Raw genomic sequence first — 24,780 nt, 5'->3', positions numbered from 1 at the left:
ACATGGAGTTGATATCAGTAACTCAGGGTAACAAACCTTAAAAGAACATTTGTAATTGCCAAAAAAACAGGGCCACTGTTGATAGAGCTTGTCAGTGCCTGCTTGAAGAAGGGCAAACTGTCTACTTAGTGGAGAACATGTATTGCCACCACTCAAGAAACCACCTTTTGACAGACACACAAAGGCAATACTTCAAGCCTTTCATTTTTAGTTAAGATTATTGAAAAGGATAGGGCAAGTCAACTGTGAGCGTGCAGTTGTTTCAAATCTCCTGGAACTTTGTCAATCTGAATACAGTAGAACCTCAGAGTTACGAACACCTCAGGAATGGAGGTTGTTCATAACTCTGAACAAAACATTATGGTAGTTCTTTCAAAAGTTTACAACTGAACATTGACTTAATACAGCTTTGAAACTTTACTATGCAGAAGAAAAATGCTGCTTGTAACCATCTTAATTTAAATGAAATAAGCACAATTTCCTTACCTTGTCAAATGTTTTTTTCTAAACTTTCCTTTTATTTTTAACAATACTATACTGTATTTGCTTACACACACACCCCCCCGCTGCTGCCTGTGTACTTCTAGTTCCAAATAAGGTGTGTAGTTGACCAGTTTGTAACTCCGGTGTTCGTAACTCAGATTCTACTTGTGGAAGTACAGGAAGAACTGACAGGGATTTGTAGGGGATCTTAATGCATGACAGTCTTTGTTAGCAAGAGTCATGCTAACTGTAACCCTAATAACGCGAGATTTGTAGAAGCAAGGATTGTGTGAGGCGAGTGGAAAAGAACTGTGTGAGAAGTTGTTTTTCGACCTTGTGTAGATAATACAATATGTAGACTGGCGTCTCTTAAGTGAGAAAAACAAGATATCAGGATGACCTATGTATAAACAAAATGCAGCTGTTGCTTATTATTGTCTGTAAAAAAAGTATAAATGCTGGCTGTAATTGTTTACCTGTTGAGAGACCTGTCTAGAAAGGGGAGACCCTATGTCCTAGTGCACTCTCTCCCTGTTGTAGCTGCTAAACAGAATAAAGTATCTGACTCTGCTGCACCCAAACGAAAAAGCGAGAACTGAGTTTTTCTCCGACAATTTGGGGGCTCGTCCGGGATGGCAATGCCTACTGAGACACAGGCAGCTGCTATGGATCATTCCCCTTCGAACCCCATGGCGCCACAAGAGAGGTATGAGACCTTTTGAAATCTCTATTGGGGTATCGGAGGAGGACTGTCCGTGGGGCCTTCTGTCCCTGTTGGGCTTACGCCATCTGAACTTATTGACTGTGCAGCAAGATCAGATGCAGAGTGGTATTGGGGAATGGTTTTGCCACCCTCAAGGTTAGGTTGAAGCAGTATTAGGGAACTGCTTGGTTGGCCAACAAGGTAATGCATAAGGAAATGCATTAGGTATGCACCGGCGCTGATAGGTTTTTTACCGCCTCAAGAGGGATTGTTATACCGCCTCATGGTATTGGGTCCGGACGTAAGGTACAGATGCATCGTGGTATATGGAAATAAAGGCTTTGATATGTGTGTGTGTGTCTGTCTGTTACCGGAAGACGCCCAGAGTACTCTGCAAAGCAAAAGCTCATGACCAGGACTACTCTAATGCAAGCCCGGTAACTAGAGGATCTTAGAAGCTCCGACCCACGGTGGGCTGACTCGGCCTGGCATCATCCGGCGAGGAAGCTATCTGGGTCTACAAGCGTGTGAACCCATCTTCCCTCCCCCCTTCCTTTCTGTGTGGGCTACTGACAGTGTGATCATTTCACTGGATGCAATCTGAGTAAGCGGCGCCATCTCCCTGAGACTAGCCGACGCTCTTTCCTGAAGGGAGGTGTAGGAGGGTTGTGGCCATCCTTGTTAGCTTCTCCTGCGTGAGTACCCTGTAGGGAGAGACCCTTAGTTTATGTGCCGCTAGTGCGGACAGGGCATCACCCCTGTGTGTGTGTGAGTGGAAAATGGGTGGGGGACAGTCTAAGCATTCCACCTCACCCCCTAAGGGAACCCCATCTTATTTCATGTACATACATTATGGTCCTAAAACCTGCAAGTATTTAGACAATTGTAATCTTTACACGCATGAAAATCCATCTAAACAATGCCCACTAGAAGGTACCTTCAATCTAGATAAGAGGAGCTTTTAATCACCAAAAAAAAGCATCTGACACAGTATGAGTAATTTGTCTATTGAGGAAAGGAACGGGTTAATTTGAAATTCAGCTTGGCCCAGAGATAAAGAGAAAGTTGCTCTGCATTCAAGGACAAGAATCAACACAGACTATGCTAAGTACAAAGGAAAACTGCTTTCGGCCCCAGCTGGCTGTGAAAAAATATAGACAGAGGCAAACCAAAGGCAATACAAGTTACAGAACTGAGATTACATTTGCAAAGCTTAACTGTCCAGTGAGATCCAGCAGTGTGCCTTTGCAACCCCGGAGCCGGTGTGGCTTGGTGACACTGAAGAAGCCACAGGCAGCCAACCTGGACTGGAATCTCTGAAAGAGACACCGCAGGAGATTCCAGGGTGTAAAAGAACAGCCGTCCCAAGAGCGGAAGCATGTTGGAAATTCTGGACAAGCTATATACAGGATAATCTCCTGTCCACCTATTCCCCTTCTCTGAACATTATACACAGACGTGGCCAGTCTGGACATGTCCGAGTATGAAAGTGGCTTAGGGCTTGGGGCATTAATGTTTTTCCTGAGTGATGTGGGAGCGTTCCCAACACTCTCTGTTGTTGTTTTATTATTTTATTAATGAAGCGTTAAAATTCAGTTATATGGTGTGTTTTCTTTATCTTCCCCCAACGATCCTGTAGTGTCAGCCTGATCACCTGACACGAGGGATAGATTGGTATCAGAAATTTGTCACAGTTTGGTGAGCAATTGAGAAGGGGGGAGCCCTGCAGAATTTACACCATCTATTTGTTTTACCCTTGTTATTTTATGTTTGCTTTGCTTGGTACTGTTGGTGTTATATGTTGAGGATTGCATGATTAAAGGTGTGCCCACTCTCAGCCACAGTAAGTCTAAGAACTGGAGAGGGGTTTAGCATTCCTCTCTCCACCCTGGTTGACCGGGAAGTGCTAGTAACCTCTCCCTTGTCCACTGACAGATCTACTGTGCTTTTGGATTTTTCTAGAAGAATCAAAACCATTACAGGGTGATGTGCTGGTAATCTCTCCCCTGTAGGATGCTGAACCACGGCTGTTTCGGGAAAGAAGGAACACTCACTCCACTGAAATTGCCAAAGTCCAGGAATTCCTGACTAGAAAGGACATTAAGAACTGATCCTGGTGAAGAAACAAACTATTATACACTGGCAGGAAGAAATTTGTGGGACCCATGCTTGGGAATGTGGTATTGATTGGATTTTGGGGTTTATTCTACAGGCTTCGCCCCGTGTTTTGGATAAATCCTTCAGCATGTATTGCTCTCCCTAATTGGATTTTAAATGACAAGTACCAAAGGCACCTTGTTGCCACTGCCACTGCCCCCGCCATCTCCTCCATTACACTATTACCCCTGTAATACACCCAAATACAGACAATGCTATATGCCAATGGCCAAGGCCTTCACACTTTAGTGATTTATTTAAAGATTGTTTGGAAAAAAATGTTTAAAGTTCAGAATATCCCATATAAGCAAACAATTGAGTGGAGAATAAATGGATCAGTGGAAATAGAAATCTATGATATCACTACAAATGAACCCCAAGAATCTGTAATTGAAATTGATGGGTCCTATAGTGAAGTAGATATGATGGCTATTCCTGGAATTTGTACTGTTACATGAAAGAGGCCCTTATTGTTATTTGGTTACCCGATTTGGTTATGGAATGCAGATCACACTAGTGATCTGCTCCTGCTGATGAAGATCGGGTGTACATGCTGATATTATCAGATCTATCAACTGCTTTCAATACTGTTGGTCACGAGTTGGTCACTCACCTATAGACCAGAGCAAGATTTGCCTGGGCTGCTTTTTTGTGGTTCAATTCCTTCTTTGCCATGCATTCTTAAAGGGAGGCAATGGGGAATTATTTCTTCTACCTGAGAGTGCTATAGATTCATAGATTCCAAAACCAGAATGGACCATTATCATCTAGTCCAGGGGTGGGCAAACCTTTTGGCCTGAAGGCCACATTGGGGAATAGAAATTGTATGGTGGGCCATGAATGCTCACAAAATTGGGGTTGCGGTGCAGGAAGGGGTGCAGGTTCCAGCTGGGGGTGCGGGCTCTAGGGTGGGGCTGGGGATAAGAGGTTTGGGGTGCAGAAGGGTGCTTCAGGTGGGATCACGTTGTTTGGAGAGCAGGAGGGGGATCAGGGCTGGGGCAGTGGGTTGGGGCATGGGGAGAGGCTCAGGGATGCAGGCTCTGGGCGGTGCTTACCTCAAGCAGCTCCCAGCAGTAATGGCATGTCTCTTCTCTGGCTCCTACACAGAGGCACGGCCAGGTGGCTCTGCACGCTGCCCCATCTGCAGGCACCGCCCTTGCAGCTCCCATTGGAGCGCTTAGGAGCTGGACTGGGACCATGCCATGGTTCATGCTGCAGCTTCCGGGAGCCACATGGTGCAGCCCCCGACCCAGCGCCCCGGCTGGATTGCTGGAGTGCTCAGCAGGAGCTTGTGGGTTGACTTAAAATGGCTCACAGGCTGGATGAGGCCTGCGGGCCATAGTTTACCCACCCCTGATATAGTCTGATTTCTTGTGTAATAGAGGCCATAGAATTTACCAATCACATGCAGTTCTGCAATGTCTCATCTTGTTCAATATGTCTTATGTCTTCATTTCATCTAATCCAATGAGGTCTGTTAGCTACCCCTCAGCCAAGCACTGGGTAAGGTATCAGGCTCCAACTGACAAAAATATCTACCTCTTTAGCTGAGAATGTATATCTGCCATTTGTTGTTTTGGCACACAATTGAGGGGGTGTGGTTAGATTTCTCAGTATTACTAGATCAGGTTACTGCAACTTCCACTATTTAATATAGGCTGCGAACAAAATAGTCTGAAATTAGATGTCCTTTAGGATAAATATATAAAAATTTTGTGTAATTTGAGAAATTAGTCAGGTAAAACATTAGAAGGCAAATTTAAAGTTGGGTTTCTTGGCATTGACAATGCAGGTGCTTGGTTTACAAATATTAAAATTACATTCTGCAAAATATGAATACATTTTCAAGGACATCTCAAATTAGTTATTCATCTTTATTCTTGAACAAAACTTACCTTTTGGTTTAAAGCAGGCAATCCAGTACTGGAAGGCTCCTATACTTTAAATTAGCTAATCAAATGATCTATAAAGGAAGTAATTTACAGTATTTCTTTATGTTTTGTTTCAATAATAAAAGACACATTGTCTTTTTTTACATGGAGTCAATTGTATAGATATTGCTCTGGTAGCACCATCCTTTCAAGTATACAATTATTTTTGAGGACATGCATCTAAACTACATAAATAATGAGGTATCTCTGGCAATGAGATGCAGTTGGATGAATCAATCTTTTTGGAATATTTATTATATTTGCAAATATTATATTAGAACAATTTCCTAATATAACCTTATGACCCATATGGAAAAGCACTTCAGTCATGATATAAGTGGCCATGAAAAACAAAGTGAGCTGCAAAATATTTTGTTTTATACAATTTAATTTTTTTCCTGTTAAGTACACTTGTTAAAATTACTGGGGACCTAGCATATCTTTAGGCTTCACCCACTGATCAAATTGTTCTGATGTAAGGAATCCAAGCTTAATAGCTGCTTCTTTTAGTGTTGTCCCTTCTTTGTGTGCTGTTTTGGCAATCTTGGCAGCCTTGTCATATCCTGTAATTAAAACAAAAGAAACATCAGATTAATCATGATTTTGGCCAGTACGTGTTCAGAAGACCTGTTAAAGAAGACAACATGGTCTATTAGGAACTACTGCTACTATATTTTATCTAATTTGAAGTCACAAGGGCACATGAAAGGATACATTGGACCAATTTCTCCTCGAATGTTGGTTTAAAGCATTATTAAAAAAACTCCACAAAATTAAAAGATATTCGGGTAATAAAACATTTAGGTAAATTTGATGCGACATAAAATTAAATTAGGCTTGTGGCCACTCAATTCAATGACTTTCCTTAAACATTTTATGATCATCTATTGCCACATTTCTTGCTATGAAATTTTAACAGCTAAAGACCAGTATTTTCAAAAAAGCCTATAGGTATGGCTATTGTGAACAGGGCATTTCTTTTCTGCTGACTATGCTCAATAGTAGTTTATCTACTCTTTGGGATGTTACACAGAGTACATTAATTTCCACATGCAAAGAACTAGTTAATTGGAACACACAAAGGGTATGTGTACACTACCAGCTGGATCGGCGAGTAGCAATCGATCTATTGGGGATCGATTTATCGTGTCTCATCTAGACACAATACATTGATCCCCAAACGTGCTCCTCGTCAACTCCGGAACTCCACCAGGGCGAGAGGCGGAAGCGGAGTTGACAGGGGAGAGGCAGCCATCGATCCTACACTGCGAGGACGCGAAGTAAGTCAGTCAATCTAAGATAGCGTAGCTGAAGTCGACGTATTCTCATAGCTGAAGTTGCGTATCTTAGATCAATCCCCTCCCTCTCCCCCCACTGTAAACCAGGCCAAAAATTCAGTTAATGATTGGGTTTTCTGTCTCCTTTTTTTGGAAGAGCTTCCATGAACAAACCTTTTAAAACATAAAATATAAGTATAGCAGAATAGTCATGCAAGAGAAATACTACTCTTGGGTTACGTCTGCACTACCTGCTGGATCGGCGGGTAGCGATCAATCTATCAGAGATTGATTTATCGCGTGTAGTGCAGACACGATAAATCGATCCCCGATCGCTCTCCCGTCGACTGCTGAACTCCAGCAGTGCGAGAAGCGGAAGCAAAGTCGACGGGGGAGTCATGGCCGTCAATCCAGCGCCGCGAGGACGCGAAGTAAGTAGTTTTAATTTGGTCTAAGATACGTTGACTTCAGCTACGCTATTCTCGTAGCTGAAGTTGCGTATCTTAGATTGATTCCCCCCCCAAGTGTAGACCAGGCCTTGGTAATCCAACTTCTAAGAGACATAAATGTTGCCACCTAGTGACATGACTGAAAATGAACAGCTCTGTAGTTCATCTATATTAAAAATAATATTCAGTGAAAAGCACAACTCTTGGGTAGGAAGAGTTAAAATTTCACCACTGAATCCGATTAAGTTTAACACCAAAAAACCCAAACTGATTAAAACTAATGCACTGCCATCAAAGAAAGTAATTATAGGAAACAAAAGAAATAGATTCAAAAGGGACAATATAATAGGTGACTGATGTCAGGAATATAATTTTTCAAGTTTTACTAAACAAACGAAAAAGACAGTTACTTGCTGCACTATAACTGTTGTTTTTAGAGACATGGGTGCAGAGGCGCATTCCACTCTGGTGTGCGTGTGCTGTGCGCACCAGAGTCAGAGAACTTTCCCTAGCAGTAAACATAGGGCCTTAGCCCCTACCCAGGCTATTTAAATGGTGGCACTACCCCAACTCCCCTCAGATCCTTTGCACAGAATGCCAAGAATTGAGATTCCAATGCAGAAGGGACCAATGGTGGGTCATGGGATACACATATGCACCCACATCTAGAACAACAGTTACAATACCAGTAGGTAACAGTCTTTGCTTCTTTGAGTTGCAGATGCGTATTCCACTCAGGTGACGCAATCAATATCAGAAAGAGGTGGGGCTTGGAGTCTATTTAAAGAGTGACTGCAAGGCTGCCTTCCCAAAATTTGCATCTGATCAGGATGCAGACATAAAAGTATAAAGCTTGATAAAAGTATGTACTGAAGACAAAGTAGCAGCCCTGAAAATGTCCAATATCAAAATATCACTGTGAAAAGTGATCAAAGCTGCTTGGGACATTGTCAAATGGGCTCTTAACCTCTGTGGAGGTGGAGTCCAAGTTATCTCAAACTATAGTGACACAGGATGTTAACCAACTGGAAATTGTCTGTGTGGAGACGGCTTGATCACTCTTGTGATCGACAAAGGAAATAAAAAGACAAGGTGGTGAATGAAATAGCTTGGTTCTTTCTATGTGAAACGCCAAGCATCACCTCACATCTAAGGAGTGAAGATGCTGTTCATCAGCATTCGAATGAGGTTTGGGAAAAAAGATATATGTAAGTAAATTGTCTAGTTAAGATGAAATAGTGGCACCACCTTAGAGAACAGGACTAATACGGCTGCTACTCTGAAACCCACCTTAGAGAGAAATTTATGAGGAGACCTCAAAGCAACCTTGTCCTTGAAAAACTGGGTATATTGAAAGCCCACCATTAGGGCCTGCAGCTCAGTAACTCTTCCCACATAAGTTATGGCCATAAGAAATGCTGTCTTTTGGCATAGGAGAGAAAGAACAAGTTGCCACATCCCGAGGGGGCCATTGGGAATACGCATACTGTTGGCCAGGAGGTAATAGGCCAGGAACCCCTATCCCTATTGCGGTAACAGCACTGATATTCAGTACTGATGGTGACTGGAGGACAGTCTTCAGGATTGCTGAGAACTGTGCTTGGACAGCGAAGAAGAAGAGGAAGACGCCCTCAATTTCAACGATCCTCCAGTAGTCATCCAGTGATAGTGGAAGAGCCACCCCCCCCAAGGAGCAAGCAAGGAACCAGCCTCATCCAAAAACCAATAAGGAGATATCAGTATTGAGGATGAATGAGCAGTTGGTGCCTTCAGTACTGAAAGAGGCATCGCAGTTCCACTCGGTCCCAAAGCAAAGAGACATTGAGCGGAAGTCAGTATCAATCCTAAAGATAAAGTCTGCAGCAACTCTGATTCTCTGCAACTTTGCAACTGTGAACTCTGGTTCTCAGGTGGAATGGAATATAGTGCCAAGGTACGAAACAATCTGCAACCAAACCAGATGATGCCGAGGGCACAGCAAAAGCAGTTGCCCCAGCTGCCAAATGCTCCTGAATTATTAGGGAATCAAGAATGGAGAGGCAGAGCAGGTCTGACACTGCCTGGTAGACCAATGACATAGAAACAGGCAGTGCTGATGCAGGATATTGTTGGTACCTAACTCAGACTCGCATGGCCAGTACCGAGTCAATGGTACAATGTCTAATTGATCATGGGGAAGTACCAGGGAGCGGTTAGGTGGCCCAGCTCCATCTCGCATACCGGAGGATTCACGGTGCCAGTCACTGTTCCTCTTAAAAAGACAAGGAGGCATCTCACCAAGTCCTGGATGGTCTCAGTTCATCTTGTGAGACCTTTCTTGGAGGGCAAAAGAAAGGAGAACAATCCCACTTCCCAATAGGGGAAGCACCAGACCCCAAGCTGGGAGCTACATCCTGGCCAGCTCTGAAGGAGAGTGCAAGTCCAGGCAATCTGCAGAGGTCCCCAGTGCTGAAGCGGGCCTCATGGTCTGCTCTAAGAGGTGCTGTTTCAAACAAGTCCCTCACCATGTGAATTCTCCTTTTACACAACATGGAGCACCTCTCTTTCATCTGACCTTCTCCGGTGCACCACAAACAGCACAAGTCGGGGTCACTGTTGGGGATAGACATCCCACATGATGGACAATGCTTAAACCTCACTGAGGGCATCACCCAGGTTAAATATCAAACTAAACCTAAAGGTACTACTAAACTAAACTACATACAATAAAACTTTAGAAGACAGAGAAACAACCACACCAAATGCTCTGACTGTAGCTGTGGGCAGTAAAGGGACAAAGGGAAATTAGGGTGGTGGCACCCTTAAATAGCCTGGGGAGAGGCTAAAGGCCAGAGGCATGAGCGCAGTGCCACCTACAGGCAAAGTTTTCCAACTCTCATGCATTGGCATGTGCACACTTGAGTGGAATACACATCTGCAACCACTCGAAGAACTGCTCTCTATCTATTTCTGATTAAGTAAAGATTGTGGTAGTTATTAATATTTATACAATATTATTAGTTCATAAAATTGTGAAGAGGATAACAGCTAGAGTTGATATGGCTGGGGAAGACAAACTGTAGAAATGGACTTAGATAAGCTGGAAGATCCCTTTCCTCCATCTTCTCCATCATCCTCGCAGACAAGAAATCCCACCCATATCTTAGCCTGTAAGAGTGCTGACATTGCTTCATCAGGCTGCTGGCATGCTAGCCGGCTTCTACATCAGTACACCTCAGCAGTATTTACATTCACATTCATCAATAGTGCCTGATGCAAAGGCTTCTGGGATATACATGCTGTTCAGTGTGTACAGTGTGATTAAACAAGATAGAAGAGGAATTATTGTGTGGATGGATGAGGCAAACAGGGAGGGAGGACCAAGTGCAAGATAAAGCATAACCTCACTAATGCAAACTCAAATGTGAGACACTGAATTTTGTGAGTGAACAAAAAACAATAAAAAGGATAATACATCACAATTATCTTCATTTATTTAATCTTTTGTACTTTAGTTTTATTTATAATACTAATGTTATCTGTATAAAATGAGAGTATGGTTAGAAGAGAGTGACCTAGGCACCCTACTCATGAGTAAGGCTACAATTATGTCATGGAATCCGTGACTTCCACTGACCTCCATGACATTTTCTGCCCTAGGGCTGGAGCTCCCAGCCAGCCCCGCCCTTGCAGCTCCCAGCTCCCAACCTGGTGTGGTGACCCCACTGCTGCCCAGCCACAGCGAGCGGGTGGACCCTGCACAGCTACCCAGCCATGCTGGGCAGCTAGGGGACCCTGCAGCTACCAGCTTCCCAGGGCAAGAGGACCCCACAGTTCCCACGCACTGCAGTGGTGGGGGACTCAGGAGCCTCAACAGAAGTGGGTGCTGAACCCAACTACCCCGTTTGTCAGGGATATTTTTAGTGAAAGTCAGAGACAGGTCACGGGCTGCCATTGATTTTTGTTTATTTCCCGTGACCCATCCTTGACTTTTACTAAAAATATCCATGACAAAAAACTTAGTCTTCCTCATGAGTCTGGGATATACATGTTCCTCTATCAACACACGGCCTTGATTGTGTAATTGTCTATGCTAGTTTTCTATAACATCATAATGTAATGGAATTCTTCAAAATATGTACGTAAACAATTAGAAATAGTCTTATGTTTAAAAAAGGTAACTTGGTCATAATGAACTCTTATTAATTCACTTTGTCGATAAAGAAAAAACTAATTTCTGAGTGCATTCTTGATCAAAGAACAAAATAGAAGGAAGTCTGAAACATTGTACCTTGTTAAGCAGAATAATCTACTGCTTGGTTATTCACAGTAACTTTCACTATGTATTTTTTTGAGAAGTTTATATAGTCTAATGAATAGATATCAGCCTTAGACTTTTACCTATGTGGGGATTAAGCGCTGTCACCAACATCAAAGATTCGTTCATTAGTTTGTTGATCCTCTCCGTGTTGGCTTGGATTCCGACCACACAGTTGTCAGTGAAGGAAACAGAGACATCTCCAAGGAGCCTTGCAGAGTTTAATACATTTTTAATCTAAAAAATGCAGGAAGTTATTAGATGCAGCTATTAACATTTTTGTTATCTGATACATCATTTCTTAAAAACCTTATGATCCATCCATTTGATAGTAAATTTTTAGCAAAGGATTGTGCGCTGTACAATACTCTTTTCCTTTTGCAATATAAATTGAGTCACTGATATTTAAAAAAGCACTTTATGTGAAGCATTTCATATCCTGAAGAACACTTGAGTGCAGTAGACATTATCCATACTATTGAATATATAAGCAAAGCATCTTTGTAAACTACTTAGAAATCAACAGATTAAAAACGTGCTATGTAAATAATAGATTTCAGAAAGAAAAGTGTGAATTTTACACACATCAATAAAAGATATTTAAAATTATTAAGTGGACGCATAATTGGCATATCCTCTGGCAGTCAATTACCCCGAAATTGGAAAATGGAAAGGGACACCTCTATCTCCTATTGGGAATATCACTGTAGCTGTTCAGTATGCTATTATTATTGTCAAAGTCAGATAGAGACTTTGAAGAAAGAAGCTTTTTCAAATGAAAAAAATTCCTTACTAGGTCTATTTAGGAGATTCACAGACAAGTACATACAACTTTTAATAGTCTTTTCATTTTGTTTAGAACACCCTTAAACAGCATGAAAAAAAAGTAGCAGATAGTAAATGGCCAGGTGCAAGAAAACAAAATACTGCTTGCTACGTCCCCCTCGCTGTTTTTACTGCCCTGACCTTTCTGCTATAGCGTAGCCTATTCTGCAAGCCCAGCACCACTGTTATTTTAAAACTCTCTCCTGCTGTATCTTCTACCTTATTTTTAATTCTCGTTTTGACTTTTTGGTCTTCCTTCTCCACAATTCCCTGTTTTTATGCTTTTGTCTCTATTCTTTCCTTCAATTTCTCCTCTGTTCATTCCTCCTCCTCCTCTCCTCTTCCTAACTCTCCCTTCATGGAGTAAGATAGACCTCTCAGTCCTGTTTTCTTTCCCCACCTACACTAAAACAGGTTTCCTTCTATTTCTCTATGCCCTGCACAATCCAGCCTAGAGTGAAGACCAAGCTCCCAGACAAGATAGGTATGCAAATTAATTACTCGTCTTGACACCTCCCAGAAGCAGAATGAATCACTTGGATTCAACTCTCACACAATTTTTACTGGAAGTAATATAGGTATGATTTAGCCTGAAATTTCAAGTGTCAAAGTGATTAACTGTAAATGCTATATACTCCTCTACTCAGCTGTGCCTCTGCCATTAAACACAGTAAGGAAATGGTCACATTAAGATTCTGATGTGTCCTCTTAGGAAATGCACAAGATAAATATTTTAGAGGCCCTCAGCCCAAGATTATTATCCTGAATTTACATTTTAAACATTTGTAATGTGAATCTGAACAGTTAATTAATTTAATGGTACAATGATAAGTGGCTTTCCAGGCAATTGGGGTGAGTACTGCAGGAAGGCCAAAGGGACTGCACAACAAAACAAAGTCTTCTAAGCACTGGAATGGAAAACAGGAATTCCTCAGTTCAAAACATCAGCTCTGACACAGATCCTTTTAGTCTTTAAACAAGTTACTTATTCTTGCTGCCTCAGTTTTGCCATCTGCCCTTTTCTACTAGGGGCACTATGATAATTAGAGTTTATAATTCATTTCTATGATAAAGTGCTAAAAAACTCAATTCTTACATATTGGACAGCCAGTTATCTCTCAAAATGATGAGCTTTTTGATTTAACATCAAGCAGAATTTAAGATTCTTCTAAAATTAATATTCTCTGCCTCTCTGGTGCTTGTGCTGTGCAAGCAATCACTGAAATTCTTCCATAAGGATATACAGTAAGATAACTGTTTTTTAATTAAAAAATTAAAACGTTTTGAGCTTACAATCATGGGCTTGAAAACATTCAATTCAAAATGTCCATTGCTGCCTCCCACTGTAACAGCAACATGATTTCCCATCACTTGAGCTGCCACCATGGTTACAGCCTCACACTGGGTAGGGTTTACTTTTCCTGTTGGGGAGGGAAAGTATTTTTTAAAAAAAAGGCTCTCCAGTTTTTGTTTTCTGAATTTAAATTCTCATAAATGGTAAATGTGATTTCAAGAAACATGTAAAAGAGGTTTCAGAGTAGCAGCCGTGTTAGTCTGTGTCCGCAAAAAGAACAGGAGTACTTGTGGCACCTTAGAGACTAACACATTTATTTGAGCATAAGCTTTCATGGGCTACAGCCCACTTCATCAGATGCACAGAATGGAACATAGTAAGAAGATATATACATACAGAGAACATGAAAAAGTGGAAGTAGCCATACCAATTGTAAGAGGCTAATTAATTAAGATGAGCTATTATCAGGAGAAAAAAAATGTAGTGATAATCAAGATGGCCCATTTTAGACAGTTGACAAGAAGGTGTGAGGATATTTAACATGGGGAAATAGATTCAATATGTGTAATAACCCAGCCACTCCCAGTCTCTATTCAAACCCAAGTTAATGGTATCTAGTTTGCATATTAATTCAAAGAGGCAGCAGCCAAGTAGTGAACAACATACAGGCACAGATTTAGTAAATCCACTGCACTTTTCTAACAACAACTAGGATTTGTTTATGGTGTGAAAAGCCTGTCAGACATTTACCTTGTATGTCCTTTACAACAGTTTGCCTCCCAGAATGCCTTGCTACTCAAGACAAAGGTTATTATTCCCCTTCCTACCTCCCACAAAACAATCAAAACTTTTTTAAAATTATAGTTCTTCCCTTTCTTTGAGGAGGAAAGGAGGAGCTTCAAAGATTACACTTTAAAGCAGGGCTGTCCAAACTTTGTTAAGATGAGGGCTGCACTGGCAACCTTCCAGGAGCACATGAACTGTGCAGTTGGCTGCCACCCTTATCCTCAATATGGAGAAGTGACCTGCAAATACTTCATTTACTTCAGGGGAAAGAAATCAGAAATAAAGGCCATTTGGATCAGAAAATTATTGTGCATGTTTCAATCCTAAAACCCCTCCCATTTAAAAATATTCCACTGAAGGAAAAAACCACAACCTGCCACAATGGCTTATATTTATATGTGGAACTAAACCGACAAAGATCACACACACAAGCACCTATTCCATCTGCAAGTAATCAGTTCAACACATGAAGGGCCTGCTTTGAATTACTTTTTAGAAAGGGGAAGAAAAATAGTTTTCAAAGTCCTTATTCCCCTCCCTTGCTGCTCTTCCTCATGCAATCTTCTCCTGGTTGGGAAGGAAGGATGAAATTTAGTTCACAGTCCCCAAGCCAATCCACTTTTGTGTTTTCAAACTGAATAAGAGATGCTATTTGTATTCAGAGGGTAAATCTAAAAATCCGTGACAATAAAAACCTTTGCAGAAAAAATGCACTCTTCTAAGATGCTTGCCAACTAAACCTTTATACCACATCTCTCCAGAGCATTCTCTCTCTCTCACACACACACTAAAGCAAATAATGTTACTTGCACACATTTTTGTGAACAAAAATGGAGGATTAGCGACTGTCAAAAACTGCATCATTTCAGTGCTTCATACCATTTTACCACTCAACTCTATGACAGTTCTATACATAATTGTTAACAATTACTCTTACTTTTCTACACAAATGTAATTGACATTTGTTATTGGATACACTACCTGGCATGATGCTGCTTCCAGGTTCATTTTCAGGCAGGATGAGTTCCCCTAGACCAGACCGTGGTCCAGAACCCAAGAAACGAATATCATTAGCTATCTTCATCAGACTGCAAGCCACAGTGTTCATTGCCCCACTGAGTTCAACTAGAGCATCGTGAGCAGCAAGAGCTTCAAATTTATTTGGAGCAGTGATGAAAGGCAAGCCTAAGGAGAAATGAATATTAAAGGTTTTTGAGGCATAATTATTAGTTAAAGCTCTTGAAATGCTGTCTAGTTAATACAAAAATCATAAAATAGATAATATAAAAATAAAAATATTAAGCAGCCAAGTCAAGCAGAATATTTTCTTCTCCAGATTTATGACAACCAAGAGTTTCCTAAAGAAAAGTTTTTGTCATGGTGGTATTGTTTGAGAAAAAAATGTTACCTACCTTTCTGTAACTGTTGTTCTTTGAGATGTGTTGCACATGTCCATTCCACTGTAGGTGTGTGCATGCCTCATGCACAGTTGTTGGAAAACGTTTTCCCTCAAAAGTACCCATGTGCAACACATCTCAAAGAACAACAGTTACAGAAAGGTAGGCAACAGTTTTTTCCCCTCAAACATTACCTCCATGACAAGTACTCAAACACCTTGTCACCACATGCCACTGCATCACCCCCCTCAGCTCCTTCGTACCTGACAGACTATGATAGAGAGGGGAAGAGGGGCAGGTCATGGAATGGACATGTGCAACACATCTCAAAGAACAAGATACAGAAAGATAGGGGTTTTTTTTGTTCTTCAAGTGCTTGCACATGTCCATTCTATTCCAGGTGACTCACAGGCAGACAAACATGGAGATAGACTTGCAGTCTACCTGAACAGTGATTGTAGGATAACCTCTCCGAAACTGGCATCATCCCTGGACTGACAGGAAATGGCATAATGAAAAGCAGAAGTGTGGACTCTCTTAGATCTAAAATAGTCCAAGACAACCTTTTGTTTGGGGATCAGGAAGCAGAGGGAGTGCATGCCTTTCCCGAGGTAAACGGGAGTTCCTCTGTGGCCTTTGCCTGAAGAAGTGATTGGATCTCCTGGTGAAGGATGATCTTCCTGAAGAGAGATGGGAAAGGTGGGGAGGAGAAGAAGTGAACTGGAGGACATACCCCAGTTCCATCAGGCTTAAGACCCACAGATCCAATGTTGCATGGGCCCAAGCACTTAGGAAATGGGATAAGCTGTTTGTAAACAAAGGGTGAAAACAGATGGAACTATAGTTACTGGTTCACTGCCCTTGACCAACATATCAAAATGTCTGTTTGGATGAGGTGGCTGGGTAGAATGAGCCCACTGATGCTGAAGAGAAGGGCAGCAGATGTCTCCTATAATCCCTGTCCTTTCTCCTTGGTGTATCTTGAGACAGAGGGTGGAGCATTGTAAGGCTGTTGAGGATGAAATTGCTTCCTCTTTCTTGCCAGAGTTTAGATTCCAAGAGATTTTAATATCACCTTGGAATCTTTTAGGTTATGGAGCCTATCTTATCCGAAAACTGTCCTAGAGAGTTCCTGCAACCAGCTTGCTTTCAACTACCATTACTGCAAAGTCCTGCCTACAGTCCTCTGGTTGCTTGTCTTTAAATATTTTATATTGTTTTCTCAGAGAGTGAAATAACAGGGGCTCAGGAGTGCCTGTTGGTTTGCAGTCCTGAGCTCTAGATTCCCTATAGAATAAAGTTTGCATCCAAACAAGTCTATTCTCTTCAAATCTTTGCCTTTCAGCATTGATGCTTGATGTCCTTGTTTTTCCCATTTGTTAGCAGCCACCGCCCACCACCAAAGAACCTGGCTGAGGGTGAGAACAGAAACACTCAACCCTTTGAGGGGATGGATTATCTCCTTTCAAATTACTTTGCTGTAGGAGGTAAGGAAGATGGTGTCTGCCACAGTGCCTTGACCAACTCCATAATGGTTTCAGTAATCGGCAGTCACTTTGGCTGATACCATAATGTCCACCAACTAATGAAAACTATAAAAATCCCAAAATTCTTCTGAGGTACTGTTTGTTTTTATTTTTGTGTATTTGATACACAAATGGCTTGTTCTGCCCTTTTTGAGGTGGGATGCAATGAAGATGGAGTCTGCCATAGAGCCTTTATAGGCTTTAGCATTGCCTCATTAATTGGCAGAGCCACCCTGGAGGGACCAACAGATGATAAAATGCCAACCAGGCAATGTGATGACTCTCCCTGACCTCCTCAGCCTGTACACCCAAGTCTTCAGCCATGCTCTTCAACAGCTCCTGATAAACTTTAAAATCATCAGGAGGAGGTGAAGTTGGCCGACAGAAAAACTTGTCTGGAGAGAACAAAGAGGAAGCCTAGACTGGAGGTGGTAGAATCTTTTCTATAGGCTGTTGCTCTGGCTCTGTGATGACTTCTTGATGCTTGGTACTTGGCCCAGTACTGGACTCTAGACAGAGCCCTCTGGCATGCAGACTCTGTCTTTCTAGATGAGGGGACTGAGTATGCATGGTGAGGGAAAGATCTGGAAGGTGGGAGAAACCCCTAAGGGTTTCCAAGATGCCACTGACCTGGCCACATTCACATGGCAGTTCCAGCTTACTGCTGCAACCCTTCAGTAGGAAGAGAGGATCTGTGAGGAGACCGGGGGTCCTGCTTCTGGCTTGTGAGACGTACAATCCCACCTCCAAATCCAATGACGAAGCCTTCCTTTCCTTTGATCACGGAGGAGCTGATCCAGTAGGTGCCAGAGACTGGTGCCAAGAACCTGGTGATGGGTGGAGCATTGTCCTCATTGTGGCTTTCCCCTTGGATGGTACCAAAGGGCCACCTGTGCGGGAAGCAGGCAGCTGCAGTACCAAAGGTTGAACTACTGGTTCCAGATAGGACAACAGTCCTGAGGGATCCGACCCCTGGGATGATGGTGACACCGGCACTCAGAAGCAGAGCAGATTCTTTGCCGCCGCAAATGCCTCCAGGGTATTTAGCACTGAGACAGTCTCCTGAGGTGCAGAAGATGATGACAGTGCCACTTCTGGCACCAGGGTGTATAGTGCTCTCTGCGGCACCAGAACCAACTGCATCAACCTAGGCACTGATTTGGAGGAGGTTTTAGGTGCGCTCTACTCAGTACCGTCTTGCCCACCTTAGAAGGGACCTTGCCCTGACCAGGGCTTCTTTGGAAGTCTCATATTTGTTCCTCAGTATGAGTGAGGGAGATTGGTGCCAGGATACAACTAAAGCTGGAAGTATGCTTCTCACCAAAGCTGCAGCACTCACAACAGGGTCAAATCGGGAAAGGTCTGATAGTTGCCTGAGTGCTGCCTCCATCGGCAGGAATTTCAGCCTAGCCTCCCCATCCTTCTTCATTCTAGGCTAGAACTCCTTGCAAATGTGGCCTTTAACGTGTGCTTCACCCAAGCACTTCAGGCAGCTATTGTGAGGATCGCTCACTGGCACAGGCCTTAAGCAAGAAGCACATGGCTTGAATCCTGGTTTCCTGGGTACCATATGCAGAAAAAAAATCCTCAAGTGGGGAAAAACAATTAGTCTGAATTTTTTTAAACCACTAAAAATTATTAACTATATGACACACTACTATACACAAAAGCTGAGAGAGAGAGAGAGAGAGAATGAAAAAACTATTCTGGTCTTGAACAGGGTTCCAATGACCATTCTGGGCAGTAAGAAGAAAATGAGGGGGAATGTGTTGGCTCTGCCCTCTACACCTGCATGACGTGGCACACGGCAAAAGGGGAAACTCGAGCCACCCAATGGGTACTGCTGAGGGAAAAAGTTTTTGACAGCCATATGCTGGGTGCACAGACACCAAGAATGGAATGCACATATGAAATCACTTGAAGGAAGGATGGATCTCTTCCTTTTGTGTCATCCTTACCTGTCAGTGAGGACACTTTAGCAGCAACCTTCTCAGCAAAACCAATCCTGGTATTTAATCCTGTACCAACTGCAGTGCCACCAGCTGCCAGCTCATAGACTCTTGGCATGGCTGATTTAATCCTAGCCACACCATATTTAATTTGTTGCACATAAGCACTGAATTCCTTTGAAAGGAGGGAAAAAAAAAAGACAGAAAACCAAGAATTAGTGACCAGAATTGGTATTTTGTAATTTAATATCACGTAACACTTTTATTTAAAAATAACTTCTAAGCAATAGTCTCTATCCAATTTAACTATGAAACAGAGTAGGTTAACAGACTGCTCATGTACTGGAAATAGTTCTGCACCTAAATGTGGAGATCCAACCAGCATATATCTGTATATAGATTGTCTCTTTCCTTCTCCTTTCACCTTTTTGAGGTTGCTTATCGTGGGCCCTGAACCTGCAATCAACTCAGAGAGTGCAATGAGTCAGCATATTCCACACAGGTATGGATTGGAAGATCAGGGAGTTTTAGGACTTGTTGCCACACAAAGTTGAATCAGTTTAATAAAAAATTATTTCAGCCAGAGCAAAACCTGTGAGGACATTCATATAGATCTAAACCTGGTTTATATCTCAATTTATAATAAATCAATTCTTTACCAAATTAAGCTAGATCAATATAAACCATTCTTGAACCAATAAAGAGCATCCATACGGAGGTTTGCAGAGCTTTAACTAAACTGGTTCAAAAACACATTTAAACTAACAACCTTTGTGTGTAGACAAAGTCTCAGACTTTGAAAGCGTACAGGGTAGGAACAGTCTTTCTATGAATTTATAGAATAAGGCCTAAACCTGACTAGACCCTTTGAATCCTACTGCAATAGAAATAACTGCTAACACAATTTTTAGCTTGACATTGTTCCCATAAAGGGATATCATCAACAGAAAAAAAATCACTTGTCTGAACATATTATTATTATTACTACCACCATAAACATTAGAAAAAGATTTGTACTGTTTTCAGTTTGAATATTTGCAGATAGTGTTATATTTGCATTAATGAGTTATCCAGCCACCAAACTCCTTCAAGAATGTTGGTCATCTGGCTGAAAAGAAAGAGAAGCATATGTAATACTCAAATGACAGTCTACTTTCATCATTTTAAATATATTTTGTGTTTACTTGTGCAGTCTTGATATAGTCTATTCAAAGTGATTTTTTTCCTTTGAATCCACTGGTTAAAAGAAAACACACCGGTCAAAGAAAATTCTTGAAGCTCTGCATGCAAAACACCCAAGAAATGTTGTGCATTAAATTTTTAGTAAATATGAACCTATAATAAAATATTGTGAACCAAGATTCTGTTGACCTTCAATACTTTATCTTCAATTGCTGAGCAAATTTGTGCCATGATGTAAATTAACAATTACCTCCATTAATTTACATCAATGCTCCAACAAGTGGATAACATTCTTGTACAAGGTTATATTGCTTAGTGTTTTATACCTGCCCAAGAGTAAGTGGAACAGCATCCTGTGTATGAGTGCGCCCTATTTTTATGATTTGGGAAAATTCTTTGGATTTTGCTTCAAGTGCATCTTGTAGCTTCTGTAGTCCAGGTAACAACACTTCATTAACTTCTTGTGCAGCAGCAATATGCATTGCTGTTGGGAACGTATCATTTGAGCTCTGTGAAGGAAGTTCAAGTCTTATTATTTGCAGCTTTTTCTCGAATGTTCATTACAGTACCCGAGTGGTTCATATAGTAGGTTTACACTTTAGTGGTTTTACCTTCAAAACCTCCGTGAAGTCAGAAAGTAGTAACCTCATTTACACATGAGGAACTGGGGCACAGAGAAATTAAATGATATGTCTAAGGTCAAAAAAGTCAGCCTGTGACAAAAACCAAGAAAGAACCCAGACCTCCCAAATTTCAGTCCTGTGTCTTAACCACAAGATAATCCAAGAAGTTCCTTATTAAAAAAAAGAAGAAGTGCAAAATGTATTAAGTGGCTATTAAATATGGTTCACAAATAAAAGTTAATTGAGAAATGGAAAGAATTACTGTAGTAGTTTAAACTGGTATAGAAGATGTAAAAAGTGCAATGAACTGATTAAAATTATATCAGTGACTTTTAAAAAAAACCAAAACAATCTGTATTCTTATGACAACAGTGTTTTCCAAAGCATGGGGTGTACCTGCAGAACTAGTTCATTGGGGAAAGAGGCAACAGACACACCACTCAGTTGTTCTCCTGAGTATCAGCTTTCATTTAAAAGGAGTCTCTAGCTGCAATCATTGTCAAGAAAACCTTCAAAATGGGAAACAAAGTGTAACCAAAGCAGCTTCAGTGTGCAGATGGCCTAAAATAGCTCTGAGATATGAGCTGACCCGTTCCTTTCACTGCTTCTAACTCAGATGTCAACTACTATACGTCAAATGTCAACACTCTTAAATTATTTCATTGCTCCGAAGTATAAGAATGGAGAGAAAGTACAATGTAATGGAGCTCCATAATATCTACATACAGTTGACTGCTGTAAGTCTACAGTTAGCCTCTTCTACTGCAGCAGCTGTCAAACCCCAACTTAAGAACTTACAGGGAGAGAAATATTTAAAAAAAAAATCCATAAGACAGCAACACTTTGATCATTTTTGTCAATCCATTACACTATTATATTTAACTCTCAAAGGAGCTAGCTTAGCTTCACCCACCACAGCAACTGAAAAAGAGACAACTTTTTGATGGCCAAGGAATTTAACCTAATGTGCTGGGACAAAGCATGAGTGACATCAGGTTACTGACCTACAAACTTAAGAGTTTATTTCATCTGCAACTGCAAAATAGCTAGTAACTTGACTGCAGTTAATCATTATTCAAGCATAGCTGCATGTGAAAGCTCACAAAATTTGACAACCCTGGAAGTTCAAGCCCTATATCTATAATCAACAGAAAAGATGCAACACGTACAACAGCTCAACCTTAGACCTAAGGGATATGAATAGTTTATTTTCTGTTCCCTTCCAGTCCTTCTCTACTGAGACTGCCAAAGAGAAGATCACTTCAGATTGTCTATACTTGGGATTAGCCCTGACTGAGCCATTGGTGGCTAGCAATCTAGGTAACTGCACTGCTGTTGGTCCCTAGGTGTAGACAAGTCAAACAAACATTTGCCCAACAGAGTTTATCCTTGCTTGAGATCAGGTATGACACAGAAACTTTGAACATTACTCCTAGGGCAATTCTACGCCAAAAAATAAAAAAAATTCACAATATTTTAAAATTCTGAAAAATTCTGCATATTTTGTCAAAAGACTACAATATAATCACACCAGTTTCAATTATTTCGGTAATTAATTTCAAAACACCTATCAGCAAATATGTCTAACAATATGGACAACAAAAAAGATTCTCCCAAAAGTAGAGAATTAAAGAAACCTCTGCAACAACCCAGCTTCTGTTTCTCTGTTATGCTTTTGTCAGGCACCTCAGTCTGGAGGTGTCACACATGCCAGCTAGGCACATCTTGGGGGAAAACTCTGCCGCTCTGTTCTTTTAGTCATTTTTTTTTTTGCCCTGCCCCTGTAGAATTACCATATTTCAAGTTCCCAAACAGAGGATACTGGCGGGTGGGGGGAGGTAGGAGGGGGGAGGGAAGGGAACTGGGTGGGAGGTACAGTTGGAGGATGCTGGAGGGATATGTGTACTGGGGGAGTATTTGGGGAGTGCTGGAGGGGGCTGCACAGGACCAGCCGGCCCAAACACCCGCACTTTCCTCCTCTCCAGAGCCCAGCCACGGGGCTAGACACCCGCACCCTGCTCCACTCCAGAGGCCAGCCTCGGGCTCTGTTCCACACAGCTTAGTTACTGTCCCACTGGGCAGAGACGACCTATACCTGCTGTTAGTTGGGGGGGGGGTGATATAAAAGTTCAACTGCCCCTGGAACAGCTCAAGTCACACCCTCCCCGCAGCAGGCCTCCCCCTTACCCTCAGTCTCCCCTCTCAGAAAGCAGCAGGCCCTCCTTCCCCTCAACTCCTAGCTGTTGCTCCTGGCTCTCCCCGCAGGGCGCAGCTCGTGGGCTTTGGCAGCTGCCACACAGGGAGGGAGCCCAGCTACACCATGTGACCGAGCGGGACCAGCAAACCTGGGAACCGCAGCCCACCTGTGCCTCCCGCACTGATGCATTGTGAGCTGGGGAGCCGGGATCTGCTGGGCCTAGCGGCCCCTAGTGGCAGCCAGCAGCTCTGCAGCACCAATTCTGCAGGAAAAAAATAAATTCTGCGCAGAACATTAATCCTGAGCAAATTCTACATTATGCAATGGTGCAGAATATGGTGCTAGTAAAGTGGATACAAGGAAAAAACAAAGTGTACAGAGCAGGGATTTTGTTTTTGTAAGTATAAACAAGCAGTAATTTAACATCCAGCTAATTCACCACTTAATTCAATAAAAGCTTTAAAGAACAGGTCTAAAATTTCCGACCTGAACAAGCCTTTTGTGTATCAAGTACACAAAAATAAAAACAAACAGTACCTCAGAAGAATTTTGGGATTTTTATAGTAAGAACCACAACTTGAAAGGTTTACTTTTTGCAAAACAACCCCCCAAAAATATTTGAAAATGTGTATAGTGACCTGGCTTTTATTAACATGATCATTAGGATGCACTGGATCCTTGCTTCCAAGTTTACCTCCCATTATTTCAATGGCTCTATTGCTTATGACTTCGTTTACATTCATGTTGGTCTGTGTTCCAGATCCAGTTTGCCACACCACCAAAGGAAAGTGATCATTTAATTTACCTTCAGATACCTATAGAAAAATAAGAATGTGTTAATTTCTGTAACCATACAACCAGAGCTTCTTTCCCCAGATGCTTGTTAAGATTAGCAGCAAACAGGGCATCCCCCACTAAAGGAAAATCTGATCAGCTACTACCCAATTCAGAAGTTAGTGAGAAGATTATCACAGGATTGATTCACTGTTGGGAGCCTGACTGCTCATTTGAACTGAACACACCCCTGGGGTCACAGCTGGTGCTTAGCATGTTCAAGACCGTCATCTCCAAAATACTGATATGCAGTTGTTTCTAGAGAGATCAAGTTCCATGGGTGTGCAGTCCCTCCACATGGGCTCGCCCATTCCAGGTTGAGAATATAATTTGGATAGGAGGCATTTGGAAGTCAGCTTCTAGTTCTCTAGACTGGCATCAAGCCAGAAAAGCAGTCATCCAGATCCAATGCAAGTGATCCTGTGCTGCTTGCTTCCACTGAAACCTCAAGGCCTAGTGATAAGGCCCTATATAGGGAAAGAATCGGGCATACTATGAACAATAGACCCAACATCAGTAGCATGGTATCAGCTGTCACTTGCTAACTAAAGCATCACCTTTTGGTCAGACAGGTGGCTGAAGAAAGCCATTTGCCAATACTGATGCTTTACCGTATCAATTCAGGAAGCAAAACATGTTGATAAATTGGAGAGGGTTCAAAGTGGATCCACAAGAATTATTAAAGGATTAGAAAACAGGCTTTAAAGGAGCTTAATCTATTTATCTTAAAGAGAAGGTTAAGGATGATTACAGTCTATAAGTGCCTACACACAGAACAAATATTTGATAATGGGCTCTTCAGACTACCAGACAAGGGTAAAACATTATCCAATGGCTAGAAGTTGAAGCTAGACAAATTCAGACTGGAAA

General features: G+C 41.8%; 1 protein-coding gene across 1 annotated transcript in view; it reads right to left on the bottom strand.

Moving 5' to 3' along the window:
* Nucleotides 1–5,200: 5,200 nt before the first annotated feature.
* The window catches only part of FH (fumarate hydratase), a 33,150-nt gene continuing 13,570 nt past the window's right edge, over nucleotides 5,201–24,780 (bottom strand). Inside the window, exons 4-10 of the mRNA XM_045004842.1 lie at nucleotides 23,715–23,891; nucleotides 20,583–20,765; nucleotides 19,084–19,249; nucleotides 15,184–15,387; nucleotides 13,416–13,543; nucleotides 11,381–11,534; nucleotides 5,201–5,837 (exon numbers count right to left, since the gene is read on the bottom strand). Of these exons, the coding sequence (XP_044860777.1) occupies nucleotides 5,695–5,837; nucleotides 11,381–11,534; nucleotides 13,416–13,543; nucleotides 15,184–15,387; nucleotides 19,084–19,249; nucleotides 20,583–20,765; nucleotides 23,715–23,891 (1,155 nt within the window). The 3' untranslated portion in view covers nucleotides 5,201–5,694. The remainder of the gene's footprint in view (nucleotides 5,838–11,380; nucleotides 11,535–13,415; nucleotides 13,544–15,183; nucleotides 15,388–19,083; nucleotides 19,250–20,582; nucleotides 20,766–23,714; nucleotides 23,892–24,780) is intronic.

The sequence above is a fragment of the Mauremys mutica genome, chromosome 2 (genome assembly GCF_020497125.1).
Source record: "Mauremys mutica isolate MM-2020 ecotype Southern chromosome 2, ASM2049712v1, whole genome shotgun sequence".
NCBI lineage: Eukaryota > Metazoa > Chordata > Testudines > Geoemydidae > Mauremys > Mauremys mutica.
This window is presented reverse-complemented; position numbering and strand designations above follow the sequence as displayed.